General features: G+C 42.5%; 1 protein-coding gene across 2 annotated transcripts in view; it reads right to left on the reverse strand.

Moving 5' to 3' along the window:
- Nucleotides 1-2,354: 2,354 nt before the first annotated feature.
- Nucleotides 2,355-17,668, reverse strand: part of F5 (coagulation factor V) — a 92,384-nt gene continuing 77,070 nt past the window's right edge. Inside the window, exons 20-26 of one of the 2 annotated variants that reach the window (XR_012787269.1) lie at nucleotides 16,641-16,744; nucleotides 15,843-15,998; nucleotides 11,236-11,380; nucleotides 8,369-8,520; nucleotides 4,698-4,743; nucleotides 3,558-3,740; nucleotides 2,560-2,697 (exon numbers count right to left, since the gene is read on the reverse strand). Coding sequence is in view for 1 of the 2 variants with exons in the window: in XM_075564621.1 (XP_075420736.1) it covers nucleotides 2,551-2,697; nucleotides 3,558-3,740; nucleotides 8,369-8,520; nucleotides 11,236-11,380; nucleotides 15,843-15,998; nucleotides 16,641-16,744 (887 nt within the window). In the remaining variant the exon portion in view is untranslated. Of the gene's footprint in view, nucleotides 2,698-3,557; nucleotides 3,741-4,697; nucleotides 4,744-8,368; nucleotides 8,521-11,235; nucleotides 11,381-15,842; nucleotides 15,999-16,640; nucleotides 16,745-17,668 lie in introns of both variants that reach the window. The other variant, XM_075564621.1, reaches the window with a different exon arrangement.

A 17,668-nucleotide genomic window follows, 5' to 3' on the forward strand; every position in this document is an offset into this window, starting at 1 on the left:
ACCATTGGCTGCCATCTTCTCAGGGAAAGCCCCCCAAATTCACTGCAGGTGAGTTGATTCGACTCATAGGAACCCAATAGGAACAGATAGAACTGCACCCCCACCACCCTTCCTCACCCCGCCATGGGCTTCTGAGGCTCCAATGGCATAGTCGTTGAAAAGGGAAGTTGCAGGAGAAGGGAGAGAAGTTTGGAACCACGGAGGAAGTCCTGGAAGTAAATTTCAACAGTTTGACTGCTTGGTCAGGGCCCAGCTGTAACAGGAAGAGCTGCATTCGGGGCAGCAGTGCTGTTGTACAGGGATTGGCTTTCCCTGAGGTCCCGTGCTTTGAAACAATGTCCCTGTCGTGTAGTGCCAGCGAAAACGAGACCAAGGTTACACGTTCCATTCTCCCATGGTGGCCCTGACACTTGAACATCAGTGTATGCAATCAATCCCAAGGGAGAGCAGACCAGACTCACGAGTCCACCTGTGCTGTTGAAAACAGGCTGAGCATGCATCTGTCCTCAGCGAGGGTCAGGAGATCAATGCCATGTGGGCCAGACAGGGGATTTTAAGTACTCCTGACTTTGTGTGGTAAGGCTGTTCATCTCTCCATCAACGAAAACAAATCATGTTAAAACCTTGCTTTCTTCCTTTGGTTTCAAATCACCATTAAAGAATGGGAAATGGGGCAATGAAGCTATCTGTCTAACCAGTAACCAGTTGCCCAGTGTTTGAGTGGAGAACAGTGCTCCTTGACTTTTCTCTCACAGTGGCCCTTTAAGAAGAGCACTAGACCTTTCTTCTGATGCCCTAGTTGGGGGGTGAAGTGGGGTGTAAAAGCCCCAGCCTTTCCACAACGGCTGGAGCCAAAGTGGGTGAACAAGTAAATGTGGTGAAGAAAGCTGATGGTGCCCGGCTATCAAAAGAGATAGTGACTGGGGTCTTAAAGGCTTGAAGATAAACAAGCGGCCATCTAGCTCAGAAGCAACAAAGTCCACATGGAAGAACACACCAGCCTGTGTGATCGAGTGGTCCCAAAGGGATCAGTTACCAGGCATCAAAGAACAAAAAATCATATCATTGACTGCACACCTCCATGATAGGATCACTGAAGACAAATGGGTGCATAAGCAAATGTGGTGAAGAAAGCTGATGGTGCCCGGCTATCAAAAGAGATAGTGTCTGGGGTCTTAAAGGCTTGAAGGTGAACAAGCGGCCATCTAGCTCAGAAGCAAATAAGCCCACATGGAAGAAGCACACCGGCCAGTGCGATCACGAGGTGCCCAAGGGACCAGGTATAAGGCATCATGCAAAAAAAAAAAAGATATGTGTGTGTATGTATGTGTGTATATGTATGTATATATGTATATATATATCATATTAAATGAAGGGGGAAGTGCAGAGTGGAGACCCAAGGCCCAAGTGTCGACCAATGGAGATCCCCTCATAGAGGGGTTTAGGAGAGGAGATGGGTTAATTAGGGTGTGAGGTAGTATCGATGAAGAACACAGCTTTCCCCCGGATCCTGGATGCTTCCTCCCCCCAACTACCATGATCCGAATTCTACCTTGCAGGGCTGGATAGGACAGAGGCTGTACACTGGTGCATATGAGGGTTGGAGGTACAGGGAATCCAGGGTGGATGATACCTTCAGGACCAAGGGTGTGAGGGACGATGCTGGGAGAGTGGAGGGTGAGTGGGTTGGAAAGGGGGAACTGATTACAAGGATCCACATGTGACCTCTTCCCTGGGAGAGGGACAGCAGAGAAGGGGGGAAGGGAGACTCTGGATAGGGCAAGATATGACAAAACAACGATGTATAAATTACCAAGGGCATATGAGGGAGGGGGGAATGGGGAGGGAGGGGGGAAAAAAGAGGACCTGATGCAAGGGGCTTAAGTGGAGAGCAAATGCCTTGAGAATGATTGGGGCAGGGAATGTATGGATGTGCTTTATACAATTGATGTATGTATATGTATGGATTGTGGTAAGAGTTGTATGAGTCCCTAATAAAATGTAAAAAAAAGAAAATGATTAGGGCAAAGAATGTACAGATGTGCTTTATACAATTGATGTATGTATATGTATGGACTGTGATAAGAGTTGTATGAGCCCCTAATAAATTGTTAAAATTAAAAAAATAATAAAAAATTTTTAAAAAGCCCCAGCCTTTCAGAGAGTGTATGAGTGCTTACTAACACTGGATTACAATGGTACGATCGTTTCTTATTAATGTATATATGATTTAGAAGGGGAATAAAAAACATGCCGACCACATACATATGACTAAATATTTTAAATTGTGAAAGAGAAGCTCCTTTCTGGCAGGTTCTTCATAGTTCCCCACATGTATTTACATTAACATAAAATGAACAGACATGATCTCATGCAATGGTAGCCAGGTGTTACATCAGGCAAGCTGCGATGTAAGAGTTTATTCCCCAATAGAAAAACAGAGACATGATAGAAAATGGTTAAGATTTAAAATAGCTCTAAAATAGGTTGCCACCTCTATATGGTTTGTGGTCTTAAAGAGTTCCCGCTTGTCTTGTTGAGCAGCAAACGCTAGTAAAAATCACAGCCGAAGAGTTCCAGGCGAAGCGCAATACTCTGATTCCATGTTTTAGGAATAATGCGGATAAACCTGGAAATGATGGGTGGATTGAAAAAGTTCTTCACATGTCCTTTGGGATTACTATTGCCTTTGAAAATCTGAAAGTAAAATATGAGAAAAGTTTTAATGATACCATAATGGGTGTCAAAAAGTTATAAATATATATGTCCATATAAAATCCTTCTAGTTCAAATTGAAGGCATCAAAGAACACATACAATGCTGCCAGAGGGGTCCCCAAATCAGCTATGAAGTCCAGTGGCACACAGGCCTCGTGAGGCGCATCCTGAGTGACGTGCACTGTGCGAGGGAAGGGTCCTTCTGAGTCTTACACTTGGGCTAGATGGCCGTTAGGAGGCAGACGGCACTCATGGTACTGAGTGGCCAGGGAATTTGTATTTTCTTCCATCTCCGATATACTGACTCAGTCTGCATTTTGACAAGCTCTCCAGGTCATTGTTTTATATAGCTCTGTGGGGCTGCAGTTCAAGCCCCAGTCGCTCCTCGGAAGAAAGACCTGCCACTTTCTACTCTGGTCACCATCTGGGAACCTCCCTGGGACAGTTCTGCCCCGTCCTCCGGGGTGGCTATGCGTCAGCATTGATTCTATGGACAATAAGTTTGGTTTGGGTTCATGTGTACATATTCTTATGTCTAAGAAACATCTGTGGATCTGGTTAGAATGCAGATTCTGATTCAGTATATCTGGGTGCAAGTGGAAATTCCCAGCAGGGGCTCTAACCGGAATGAAGTCGTATGACACCGTTTTTGTCAAAGCAGAAAGGCGATGCACATGGTAAGCTCCCTGTCTCGAGACCAGGTGCCCGCAGAGCTAGGCTTCAGGAGATGAAAAGGTAGTGCTTGTCAGGCCCCTTTGTCAGACGCCAGGTGTTCCAGCTGTCAGCACCACACAGTTCTGAGAGGGCTTTCCCTTTGCCAAGACGCTGCCTCGCCCGTACCTGGTCCACCATGAAGAAATTCTGCCTGTAAGGTTTCCATTCCACGCCCTGGTCACTGTAGTGGATGGCGTAGCTCGCCACATACATTTCCGAGGACAGAGAGGTGGAGCCCTGGGTCACAATCGCAGTAATCTTCTTGATTTTGAGCAGGTCGATCTGGAGCCACTGCTTGTTGTTGTTGGCCTGGGCAAAGAACGAAAACACAGGGAGGGCAGGTGTTAAAACCTGGACTGTCTTCGGATCAGCAGACTGAGAATTGCACAAAGCTGAAAAAGGTTTTCTGTACTATTTCACCCCTTCGGGTTTCCTGTCTCCTTGCAGTCTTCCTGGATCCATCCTGGCTTGTTACATGTTTACTTGTTTGGAATGTGGCGTGTTTACCACACTTTGTGAAATAATAAGTATTTCTGTACTAGCTTGTCTCCCCTGCTCTTTAAGTAAAGGGTCTGTGTGCCCTAGCACACGCCACAGGACCCCACGTGGTTACACGGTGCGCTGCAACCTGCAACGTCCATGCTTCAAAATCACCACCCACTCTTGGGGGCGGGGGAAGAGGGAAGGTGGGGCTTCTACTGAACTCCTATAAAGAGTTAAAGGCTCCGAAGTCACAGGCGCTATTGCAGGTCGGCACCGACCGGATGGTTGGCAGGGAGTGCAGTTAGGGTTTGAGCATGCATCACAAGGCAGGGCTCAGTGCTGTTCTTCAACAAGTGTTTGTTGGAGGGACGAATGAATGAGCGAGTGGATAAATGAGGGAATTTTACTTTGGAAGATATATTAAATTGCTACATTTCTATAAATATCATTTTCTTCAGCAAATTCACTTAAACACTAGGAGGCTATTTCTGACGAGTTGAGTAAGAATTGGCTGACATCACTCTCTCTAACTTTATTTTCAGAAAACATCAAACATGCAAAATACAGAGAATGCATAATGAGTTGTATGGATTGATTGTCCCTCCCCCCACCTCCCCCCACCCCTAATAAATGTTGTAAATCCTAACCTCTATGCCATTTGAAAATTACATGTTTTTGTTATGCTAATGGGGCAGAATTAACGTCCTGAGAATTTGAGATATAAGCAAGACTAAAAAGGCAAACTGAGAAGGAGAGATGAAGCCAAATAGGTTAAAGACTCACGGTGACCTCCAAGGAACCAGGAAGCAGAAGTTGAAGAGATAAGAAACTTCCAGAAACAACAGAAAAAGAAAGCCTTAATTAGCTCTTTAGATTCAGACTTCTGGCCTCCTAAACTGTGAGAAAATAAAATTCTGTTTGTGAAAGTGACTAACTTTTAATATTTCTGTTAAGTCAGTTCTAGCACACTAAGCTTCAAGAATTGTCAACCAGACAACAAATGTGCTTGACACATGAACGGATGCGTGGATTGTGATCAGAGTTATACGAACCCCCAATAAACTGATTAAAAGAAAAAAAGAATGATCAAGCAAATTCATCTTTACTCTCTTCTCTCTCTGAAATTATTTGGAAGGAAATTATAGATATCATGCTATTTTCCTCAAGCCCCCTTTAATTTCAAGTACTAAATGTTCACAAACATGATCCTGCACATTTTAACTTCTTAGTAGTCTAGTAGGCACTTAAGTACCTAGGTGGTACTTAAGAGCGCCATTGCTAACCTAAAGGTTGGTGGTTCAAACCCATCAGCAAGTCCATGGGGAACTCTGCTGGTGTAAAGATTACAGCTCAGGACACTGTACCAGGCAGTTCTACTCTGACACATGAGAGTGCTCTTGGATAGAATTGGCTTGACAGCACACAACAAGAGCAAGCTTGAGTGATAATTATTTTCTTTGGAGGGTTCAAGCCTATAATGGTGTAGCTTGGCTGACAAATGCACCGACACACCTTATCTACTAAGAGCGTTCTCGTACATGCAGCACCATGCCACAAAGACGCCATGAGCAGTTCCACGAACAGAGTCCCAGCACATGCTCATTGATGCTGATTGTTCTACCTCTTAAGAAGAGGAGCTCATTGATTATGGGAAGGTCATTGTGAGAAACTCCCAGCTAATCTTTTCTTTTCTCTGCTAATGTAAAATAAAGTAGTGCATTTTCTTCTTTGTTGATGTTTTGATAGAAACATAATATTTGAGAGACCTGATAAAACCATACCCAAGGTTTGATACATTGCACAATAATTGTGTCTCTGGCCCAGTAAGATGTCTTAGAATTGATCTAATCACATGTTTCTTGGAGAAAAGGATTAGTAGGACTAATTGAGTTTGGGAGTTACCTGGAGAGATTTCTCATGCCCCATTGTCATCTTCGATGCTACATGAGATATGTATTTCCTCAGCATCACCTATATGTATATGTTTGTCTCTGTGTGTGCATGTTCATACATACGTATGTGTGTATATATCTGTATGTATTCAAAGGCTATATGTATTTTTAAACGAAAACTTAATTTAAATGACGTATTAAAGACTTTTTGTTAATTCTGTAGCACTCTTTAGTGATGCCTCGATCATATCTTAGTGGCTCTTGAAGTCAAGGTCAGACCAGTGATTCCAAATGAAGGTGCCTAGAGGGTATTGTAGGCATAACAGAGGCGGGGACACATTAGCCATGGAGAGATGGATGTTTGCTGTGTGTCTAGCTTAAAGTTTCTTGCTAATAAGATTAGCCAGGGAAGGCCTTCTCTGACATAGAGGCCTGCTATTGGTTAGAATCTAACCTAGAACTCTAAATTTTCAACTGACCATGATAAAAATAAAAATTAGCACTTCCTCTTTTGGAGCTTTCTCACAAAGACTAAGAACAAATTATGTACACAGCAAAACAAACAAACAAACAGAAAAGTAAGATGCTGTGAAGTGAAGGGTGGATGTGACAAGGATATGCCAGGAGCAGACCCAAAGGGTTATTTGGGAAAAGAATTAGATCATAGTTTCTCCTTAGCTTTATGTTATTTAATTTATAATGCTAGATAAGATACAGGTGTATCATATAACACTATTGGTTTTATTATTTTAAGTCTCTGGGTTTCAGTTTCCCCCTCTGAAAAATTACAAAATGAATGAAGTGTCGATGATTAAGCCTGACACAGTGGGAGGAACACTGACTAATTAGCAGAATAGGGTTTCAGTGTTGATTCTGCCACCAAATAAAGCAAAACTTACATAATCATCTGTTTGCTTAGACATGAAAGCAAAAACCTGGATTATTCATTTTGCGGCACTCTGGTCACTGGAATATTCTGGATTCTGTGATGAGCCAGGAGTAAATTTTAAAGCACAGACACCAGCGCCCAAGACTGTCAGGGAATGAGGTCCAAGCTCTTCCATTAACTCCACCAGCACAAGGAGTCTCTTTCTGGTGTTGCCTAAGTTAGGGGTAGGATCTTGGACTCTATAGACGGGCCAGGGAATTGGAGTGTAGGTATCTACTTCTGCCATTCTGATTGAAGAGAAAACCAAAACGAGTCAATGATTCTTACTTGGGTCCACAATCAACACTCATGGAAGAGGCAGCCGAGAAACTGAACTACCCGATGCAATGGGAGGATCTGCTGCAAAAGCCCCTTGAACAGGTAAAAAGGAGAGACACTCCGGTGTGCCTGACCGAAGCCAGGGCATTTCCAGTCACCCCACATCCGTGTGAAAACTGGACAACGAATCATGAAGATCAGAGAAGAATGAACGCCTTTGAACTGTGTTGATCGTGAATCGTGAACATACCATCACCTGTCGGAAGACTGCACACATCTCTCTTGAAAGAGGAATCTTTATAAAGCACGCACTTTACACGTGAGATTGCAAGGCGGCATCTCATATCCTTTGCACTTATTATTAGAGGCCATGCTCTCGAAAAGATCACTGTGCTTGGTAAAGTGCTCTCCAGGAGACAGATCGACACGATAGCTGCAATGGGCTCTGACAGTCATGACTGTGAGGGCGGCACAGGGCCAGGCGTGCTCCACTGAGATGTACATGGGATCACGAGCTGTACACAGGTTCTACGACTTAGAACATACTCAATGGCACCTAAGAGCAATATGGATAATTGCTTTACAATTCAGTCACCTGAATTACTTGATGGGCTAATATCAGGGACCACAGAGCTCTTTGGAAGGTGTTTATTAATTTTAGAACATTGATTTATAATCGGTTTTACAGCACTTTAGCAGGCTTCAAATTGTCTTGAGGGATATCATAAATCACTCAAAAAGTGAGAACAAAGATTTTAAAGGGTACTCAAATAAAAAATGTAAAGCTTGCTAAATTGAGATGGAAAAAAGAAGAGAAGAAATCATTCTAAATAATTTGTTTAGCACTAATGTAAATGGTGACATCAGGAGTAGGCAGCTATCACCCAAGGGCCAAATCTAGGTAACTGCATGTTTCCATAAAGCTTTATTGGAACAGAGCCATGCTTGCTCACTTACATATTGTTTATCACTGCTTTCCTATCACCATGGCAGAGTTAAGTAGTGACAGAGAATGTATGACACCATGCTCTTCCAGCCCCTGCCCCTCCGCATCACACCCCCTGCCCCACCCCAAACACACAGACAAACTTCCCATCTGATTCTTGCCAATTCTTAGTCTACATTAAGGCCAGAGCAAGCACCACAGAGATGACGAGTGACGTATTTCTAAAACAAAGGTCAGAGCTAAAGCTTTCATATCAGGAGACATCCTGGAGTGTGGAACCTAGAATCTCAATCTGCAGAATCAAGAGACAATATTCCTGCTTCCTAGTCCCCACCGCCACCCCCTGGCCTAAGGACCTTTGGTTTCTTCTGCAGGTTTGAGAGAACGCTATTCACAGGGGATGCTTCACCTGCGCTTGCCAGGCATTCACTCGGCCCTGGGCATTGAGTCTGGCATTGGAAGGTTCCCAGTAATCGCCCCACCAAGATTTCTTAAACGAAGAAGAAGTGATTTGCTTGTTTTCTATCTTTCCACTTTCCATTCCAAGTGGTGTAGAGCATCCTGTCAAGAGAAAACGTATGTGATGAATTATGCACCACCTGTATTCCTGCAGGAAGCTTTGCACTGCACAAAAATGAAATCATATTACTGTCAAGTAGCAACACAAACCACCATCACAACAATTAATTCTTTTTGAATCTGAGTGCCAAAAGTTGTTCATAAGCTTTACAAGTATTAATTAATGCTCATCATTATCACCACTTCACAAATGAGGGGCTGAAAGCACAGCAGGAAAATAACTTGCCTTAAGTAACGCAGGTGGAAAAATGAGATTGAATTTGAGGCAGGCAATCTGATGTCAAATGCTTATTCTAAACATCTAAATGCATTTTCCTCTGTGATTCACGATTGACCTAATGGTCAGGTCACCGTTGGTCTTTGCTTTAACACTCTTCAGCTATATGAAAACGCTCTGTGTCTTCTAACAAAATCTAGGGAGATGAAGTTGAACTTCATCGGTGGCAAAACTGCTCCATGAGTGTAAGAAACAAAACTAGTAAGCAAGTTGAGCTGACTGCCTCTTCACTGTGAAACTTGGTTGCCTCTAATAACTCATGCAGACATTTTTGTTTTCTTCATGAAAACAAAAGCAAACCGTAAAAATAGGCAACATAATTCTAATTATGTGACTACCCAGAAAGGAGAGAACATTTCTAATGTAATACTTCTTGTGCCAAAAAAAAAAAAAAGAAATTAGATGTCTTAAACTATCCCAATGGAGCTAAATGTCACAATTGGGGTACTTGACTCTGCTACTTGAACAAACCTCCCACTTACATCAGAAGCGGCATGGCTTGATACAGTGACTGCAACAATGGCTGCAACTGAACTAGTGCTGTGAGGACGGCCCTGCAGGGAGCAGTGTCTCCTTCTGTTGTACAGGGGGCGCTGTGAGTCAGAGCAGACTGCCCAGCACCTGGGGAGGCCACCACCACCACTGGAGAGTAAAACAAATAACCAACGACTGATAGAGCGGTGTCAACGATGCAGATTTTGCCATCTGTGTGGGAAACATCATGCACTACTGCTATCTGGACATTGACAAAATGCACATCCCCTTATCACTCATGCATCTCGGAGTACCCTGTGCCATGATCTGGTTTGATAAAAAATGAACTCCACTTGTTTATCTTCAAGCCTTTAAGATGCTATAGATTTTGAAGATAAACAAACGACCATCTAGCTGAGAAGCAGCTAAACCCACATAGAAGAAGCACACCAGCCTGTGTGATCATGAGGTGTCAATGGGGGTGGTATCAGGTATCAAAGACCTAGAACAAAAAATCATATCATTGTGAATGAGGGGGTGTGTGGAATGGGGACCCAAAGCCCATTTTTAGACAATTGGACATCCCCTTACAGAAGGGTCACAAGGAAGAGATGAGCCAATCAGGGTGAAGTATAACACTGATGAAGCATACAACTTTCCTCTAGTTCTTTAATGCTCCCTCCCCCTGCCCCCATTATAATGACCCCCATTCTACCTTACAAATCCGGCTAGAGCATCCCGTCAGGACAAATTCTGAGAGTAGGGATACCAGGAGGGGAAGGGGCAGGTTGGGGGAGAACAGGGAACCAATCACAATGATCTATATATTACCTCCTCCCAGGGGAACAGACAACAGAGAAGTGGGTGAAGGGAGACATCGGTCAGTGTGAGACATGGGGAAAAAATTACAAATCATCATGAGGGAGGAAGGGGGGGGGGAATGAGCTGATACCAAGGGCTCAAGTAGAAAGAAAATGATATTTACAAATGTGCTTGACACAATGGATGGATGTATGAATTGTGATGAGAGCTGTATAAGCCCCCAATAAAATGATCAAAAAAAATCCAGGATTCCAATACTTTCTCCACTATGAGCCATGGCTGCTTCCCTCCACCAGGAGAGAAGATATTCTACCCCCCCCCCACCACCACCAGGTTCTCACAGGCCCTTGTAGGTGTGCCTAAAGATGGACTCTTCTCCTCCCCTGGCTTCAAGGGCAGTCAGGTCAGGCACAGGCCAGCTAGACCCCTGGGTCAATTGCTGATCCTTTTTACCCCATTAACACTAAACAGATATTCTTTTCTGTGTGTTCTGGAAGTAAAAAATATCCGAAAGAACGTCTCTAAGAGATAGAGAAGGAGACTAGTTGATGAGACTCTTACAGGCCCTTATTGCACCCAGGAGAATTTTAATATAGTCACATATTTATGATCACATGGATTTTCGAGAGCTACGTGTCACATTACATCTCCTGAAAAATAGGAGCTTACATTGAAAGGACTTGAGTACCTAAACTGAGTGCAGATATGATTTCAGGAAATTGGGAAGCAAATTTAGATTTCCAGAACATTCCACGAGCACCCGATACATGCCAATAGTATTGCTAGTTAGTTTCATTCCATTGAACTTCAAGTGGTATGGGGGACTTTGGAAGATTCAGGTCTAATTTGATTCTCAGGTAGTTCTCACTGGAAGTGGTCTGGTGGTCATGGCTATGGAAGGGCCGTCCTTGGAGGGGCAGATATGGTAGTGCCCATATCTAGAAGGCACTGTTCATTAGGTGGTGCCAGCTCTCTGGCTGGCTGAAAAAATGGCTATAGAGACCACAGTGATCATTTACTTGTGTTTCACAAGGGTTTTTCTAGTAGCCAAAGTCCTTCTCCCACACCTCCCAAATCTTAATTCTCTGACAAGCAAAAGAAAATAATGCATCTTTGTTCCTTACCATTAACCTCACAACCTTGCAGCTCCAATCGGAGGGTGGGTCTATTAAAGGACCTAGTTGGTGAGATCCTAATGTATCGAGCCATAATCGGGGGGTCAAACTGGTTGTATTTTATGGTAGAGGCATCCGAGTTACCTTGAAAAAGCTAGAAGAGAATAAAAATGTTAAATTATTAAACAATCCTCTCTAAACGGATTTTATAATGAAAATTAATTTAATTATAATATTTTAGTATTAAATTCTTATGTGATCAGACCGAATCAGTTTGGTCTTAATATATAATTGAGGAAGGAGTACACCGGCCAGTGCGATCACGAGGTGCCAAGGGACCAGGTATAAGGCATCATGCAAAAAAAAAAAGATATATGTGTGTGTGTATATATATATATATCATATTAAATGAAGGGGGAAGTGCAGAGTGGAAACCCAAGGCCCAAGTGTCGGCCAATTGAGATCCCCTCATAGAGGGGTTTAGGAGAGAAGATGGATTAATTAGGGTGCGAGGTAGTACCGAGAAGAACACAGCTTTCCCCCAGATCCTGGATGCTTCCTCCCCCCAACTACCATGATCCGAAGTCTACCTTGCAGGGCTGGATAGGGCAGAGGCTGTACACTGGTACATATGAGGGCTGGAGGCACAGGGAATCCAGGGTGGATGATACCTTCAGGACCAAGGGTGTGAGGGGCGATGCTGGGAGAGTGGAGGGTGAGTGGGTTGGAAAGGGGGAACTGATTACAAGGATCCACATGTGACCTCTTCCCTGGGAGAGGGACAGCAGAGAAGGGGGGGAAGGGAGACTCCAGATAGGGCAAGATATGACAAAATAACGATGTATAAATTACCAAGGGCACATGAGGGAGGGGGGAGAGGGGTGGGAGGGGAAAAAAAAAAAGACGACCTGATGTAAAGGGCTTAAGTGGAGAGCAAATGCTTTGAGAATGATTGGGGCAGGGAATGTATGGATGTGCTTTATACAATTGATGTATGTATATGTATGAACTGTGATAAGAGTTGTATGAGCCCCTAATAAATTGTTTATATATATAATTGAGGGTTCATCTAAATCACAATAAAAAGTTAACAAAAGAAACTGGGGGGATTTCCATTGTTGGGAAAATGGCATATGCTATTCTTCCTTCTCAGTACAATGAAAACCCCTAGATATTATATATAAAATACACATTAAGAAGACTCAATTGAATCGAATGAAAATTAAAGTACAACATAGCAGCATTTGTAGGGCACAGCTGAAACAATGCTAAAAAGGAAATTTATAATATTAGATGCATATATTAGCAAAGAAGAAAAGTTTAAAATCAATAAACATACTTCCTACTTAAAGAGTCTAGAAAATAAAGAGGAATATAAATCTCAAATAAGTAGGACAAAGGCATTAAGAAAACTAAGGGTAGAAATCAGTAAAATTGAAAAACAATAAGGAAAATAAAAATTTTAAAGTTGGTTTTCTTAAAAGAAAACAAAACAAAAAAAACTACAAACTGGACAAACTAGGAGCAAGATTGACAAAAACACATGTAAGTTATCTACCACAGATCCTGCAGGCAATTTCACTAAGGGCATGCAATAGAACAGCCACGAGAACAGAGCAATGAAGTTCCCGGAGAGTAGCAAAAATAGACTGTGGGGCCAGGGTATGGCACCCTATTAGACTCTATTGGAAAACATTGGTAAAGGTCAACAAACAGACCTTGAACTATTTATAGGTTTTCTCCCCCCTCCCCATGCTGTTTCTGTTGTTGTTTCCTTTTGTTGCTTTTGTTTTGCTCCGACTTGGTTTTGTGCATATTATTGTCTCTGCCTGTCTATCTAGATAAGATAGACGGGATAAACAATCTGGAGGAGAAAACAATGGACTGATGGTTCTGGGAGACATGAGAGAGGGAGAGGTGGGAGAAAGGAAGTGGATGTTAACAAACCCAGGGACAAGGGAACAACAAGTGATCAAAAATCAATGGTGAGGGGGGCGTAGGAGGCCTTGTGGGGCTTGATCAAGGGCAGTGTAACTGAGATAAATTACTGAAACCCAAATGAAGGCTGAACATGATAGTGGGACAAGAGGAAAGTAAAAGGAATTTGAGGAATGAACTAGAAAGCAAAGGGCTTTTATAGAGATCTAAATACAAGCATGTATGTATGTATATATATTTATATATGATGATGGGGAATAGATCTATGTGTATATATTTAGAGGTTTAGTATTAAGGTAACAGATGGACAATGGACCTCTTCTCAAGTACTCTCTCAATGCAAGAACACTTTGTTCTATTAACCTGGCATTCCATTATGCTCACCTTCCTGACAGGATCACTGAAGACAAAGTGGGTGCATAAGCAAATGTGGGGAAGAAAGCTGATGGTGCCCAGCTATCAAAAGATATAGCATCTGGAGTCTTAAAGGCTTGAAGATAAACAAGTGGCCATCTAGCTGAGAAGCAACAAAGCTCACATGGAAGAAGCACACCAGCCTGTGCGATCAGGAGGTATCAGTAGGATCAGGTATCAGGCATCAAAGACACAGAACAAATAATCATATCAATGTGAATGAGGGGGAGTGCAGAGCAGAGACCCAAAGTCCATCTATAGACAATTGGACATCCCCTTACAGAAGGTTCTAGGAGATGAGCCAGACGAGCCAGTCAGGGTGCAGTATAGCATCAATGAAACATACAACTTTCCTCTAGTTCTTTAATGCTTCCTATTCCCCACTATCATGACCCCAATTCTACCTTGCAAATCTAGCGAGAGTAGAACATGTACATGAGTACAGACAAGAGCTGGAAATGGGGAATCCAGGACAGATAACCCCCTCAAGACCAATATAGAGAGTAGCCATACTAAGAGGGCAAGGGGAAGGTGGGGAGAGAAAGCAGAACCCATCACAATGATTTTACCTATAACCCCTCCCAGTGGGACAGACAACAGAAAAGTGGGTGAAGGGAGACATCGGTCAGTGTAATACATGAAAAAATAATGATAATTTATAAATATAAATTATGTATAATAATTTATAAATAATCAAGAGTTCATGAGGGAGGAGGGGGGAGGAAGAGGAAGAAAATGAGAAGGTGATACCAAGAGCTCAAGAAGAAAGAAAATGTTTTGAAAATGATTATGTCAACATATGTACAAATGTGATTGACACAATGGATGGATGTATGGATTGTGATAAGCGTTATATGAGGCCCCAATAAAATGATTAAAATCAAAAAAGCCATCCTAACTCACCTAATATGGAATGGATCATTTAAAAATCCCTGTAACTATTAAAGAAATCAAATTTGTAATTTAAATACCCCCCATCAAAAATCTGCAGGCCCAGGTTATTTTACTGGTGGAATCTACCAACATTTAATCGTTGAACACCAATGTACACAATGTCTCATAGAAAATAGGAGAAAATGCTTCTTGATTCATTTTATGAAGTACGACACTGATAGGAAAAGCTAACTCAGTACGAACAAACACATCAGTTTCCTTCATAAATGCAGAGGCAGACATCTTGAATCTGTGGACTCTAACTACAATTTTTGTTCTCTTTCTAATACTGATTAAAGAGAGTCATAATTGATGATTTTGTGACCTGTTCTAAAGCATAAGGAGTCTTGGTGATGCTGCTGAGTATGTGTTGGCTGCTAATTGCAAGGTCTATAGTTCAAGCCCACCAGCTGCTCCTCAAGAGAAAGATGAGGCATTGTGTTCTCATGAAGATTTATAGGCTCAGCAATCCTATAGAAGAAGGTCACTAGGAGTCAAAATGGACTCCACTGCAGTGGGTTTGGGTTTAGGTTAATTTTAAGGTAATTATTTATTGCAAATAACTGACTACTGGAACTAGTCGTTTAATTCTAGAGAATAATAAATGATAACATAGAAAAAAGAAATGGGTACAGATTCAAGAGGATAGTCAAGCAATGACAGACTGGCTCCTTTGCTTTCAGATCACCTTTTAGGAGAGGAGGCTTAACACTGAAGGAGCAGTGTTGGGGCAAACACAACCCAGTCATGAGGAATAATCCTGCTTGAGTTCACGGAAGATCCAGCAGAGAAAGTCCTTCCTCAGGCATGAACTAAGAACAACAACAAACCGGCCTTCTCCCCGCAAAACCCGCCGTCCTTTAGGGCATTAACACAACCATTTCCTTCAAGTATAATGAAATTAGGAACACATTTAAATACTAAATTCATTAAGGCAAGATTTTTGGTGGCCAACTTTTAACTGATGAGCTCCTTGTGGGACAAGACAAGGTATCTCGCTCTCCTGGACACTGTCTGCCAATCTGAGAAGATGGGCATTTTGTTCGACCGTAAGTGGCTTTTCAAGTTGTGTTGGGTTGTGAAGATTCAGAATTCAGTCTTTCCCTACAGTACAGAAACATTAAGTTATGAATTGGCAGCCCCATTCATAACTACTGTGCCACCAGGCACAGGCAGAGGACCCTATACTCACATTTCTACAACCAGAGATGTATTTATTTATGTATGCATATTCTTATTTCTAGGGAAAGAAAAACTCAAAGACCTCGTCATCAACATAATGCTCGGAACCCTGGACTGATGTGAGATTTGGTTAGAAACATCGCACAGACCATCAGGCTCTTGGTGCTGTTCCCTTTGAAGATTTGCCAGCTGGTACTGTCAGAGCTGTAGGCCACAAAGAACTCGGTCGTGTAGTAGGACTTCAGGTAGTGTTTGGCCCCTTGGGTCTGGATCCCTGTCAACATGACTTCCCTTTGCATGTCCACCTGCAACACAGCAAAGCTGTTAAATAGAACTGTCCTTGACAAAAAGCTACAGATTATGATACGGCCATAGATTAGATTCACGATGCGGTCAGTTTTCTTCAGAACGGAAGAGTCAGCACCAAGGGTCTTCCCCGACAAACAAAATGCCGATTACAGAGCATATTTGAGCATGGAGTACTCAGTTCTCCCACTAACTAGGTGTGTGTGACTGGGAAGTCAATTAACCTGTGTGTCTCAGTTCTTTCTTTTTTTTAACCTGTAAAGGGGGATATTCCTAGCTACAATCTCAGAGGGGTGATTTTCAGGCTTTGAAGTAAAGTATTGAAAATAATACCCATTTGCATCAAGTTGACTTTAACTCGTGGCGACCCTTGAGTGTCGGTAGAATGGGATCCATAGGGTTCCCTATGGCTTGTTTGTTTTGTTTTGTTTTTAAGTAGATCACCAGCCAAACTTCAACCTTTGGTTAACGACTAAGAAGATCAATCATTTGCACCACCCAGGAAGTTCCAGAATAATGCCTAGCACCTAGTAATTGCCATTTGAACTAACAACATTGCAACAGGAATAGCAATAGATTATGACCACCATTGTCATTGTTCCGATTACAAGAGCAGCAGACTTCTGGTTAGTAAGGCACACCTGGATCCAGGGACTAGAGCCAGGTTCTCTTGAAAGTTTTTCTATGCTCCAAGCATTATATGATCCACCGTGGTTTAATCTTGCTAATCTGGGCTCCCAATAGCCTAAATTCAAAGGAAGAAAACACATTTATTGTGAATTATTTAAAAAACAACAAGCAACTTCTGAAGTGAGTTTAGTCCCAGTCGAAAACAAGATCCCTGAAAGACCTTGAACTACAGTTAAGATCCAGTAGGTGACTGGGGCCCTGCCTACTAATTCCACCCTGAGTGATGAAATTGTAGCTTCACATCTGTGCTTGATCAGCTGTCACCCACCACCTGCCTCCTTCCCTGCACACAGGTCATGTTTGCCTTTTTCTGTAATGCTGATATGGACGCTGCTGAGAGAATCTGCTTCAGGGCAGAGGGAGAGATGTGGGAGGAGTTCCTGACACACCGTCAGTGGTCAACAAAATTTCTGTACTAGATCAATACTTGGCCCAGGTAGACTCCAAACTCATGGCCACCAAGTCACTTCTGACTCATAGCAACCCTACACAGATACCTCGGTTGTGAAATGGCTTCATGCTCATACTTTCCACTACTCATGCAGAAAAGTTCAAAATAACTTTCTGTTGGGGGTTTGTAACTTAGCTGGATAGTTGAACCGCAAACCTAACTTGAAGACCACACATCCCATCACGGACATTCTAAGTAGAGTGCTGTGTGAATGTGCTAAAACATTCATCCTGGTGCTGCGGGGGGCATTTTATTTGCATAAAACATCATAATTATGGCTCTAAAGAAAGTTAGTGATCCGCAGTTAAGAGTTCCAGGAAGAAGTCATTGCATAATCTGAGTCAGGCTGCCACTTGTCTGATTTGGTAGCCAAATCCAACATGGCTAAGTCAACATTATCAACCTTTTTGAAGAAAAAAATATGATGAAGGAAGTTAAGGTAGCAATTCATTGTGAACCATGAAGCAAAGAATGTAGACCATAAAAGAGGTTGAAAAGTTACTGTTAATGTGGATAAATCAGAAACAA

The sequence above is a fragment of the Tenrec ecaudatus genome, chromosome 1, assembly GCF_050624435.1.
Source record: "Tenrec ecaudatus isolate mTenEca1 chromosome 1, mTenEca1.hap1, whole genome shotgun sequence".
NCBI classification, from domain to species: domain Eukaryota; kingdom Metazoa; phylum Chordata; class Mammalia; order Afrosoricida; family Tenrecidae; genus Tenrec; species Tenrec ecaudatus.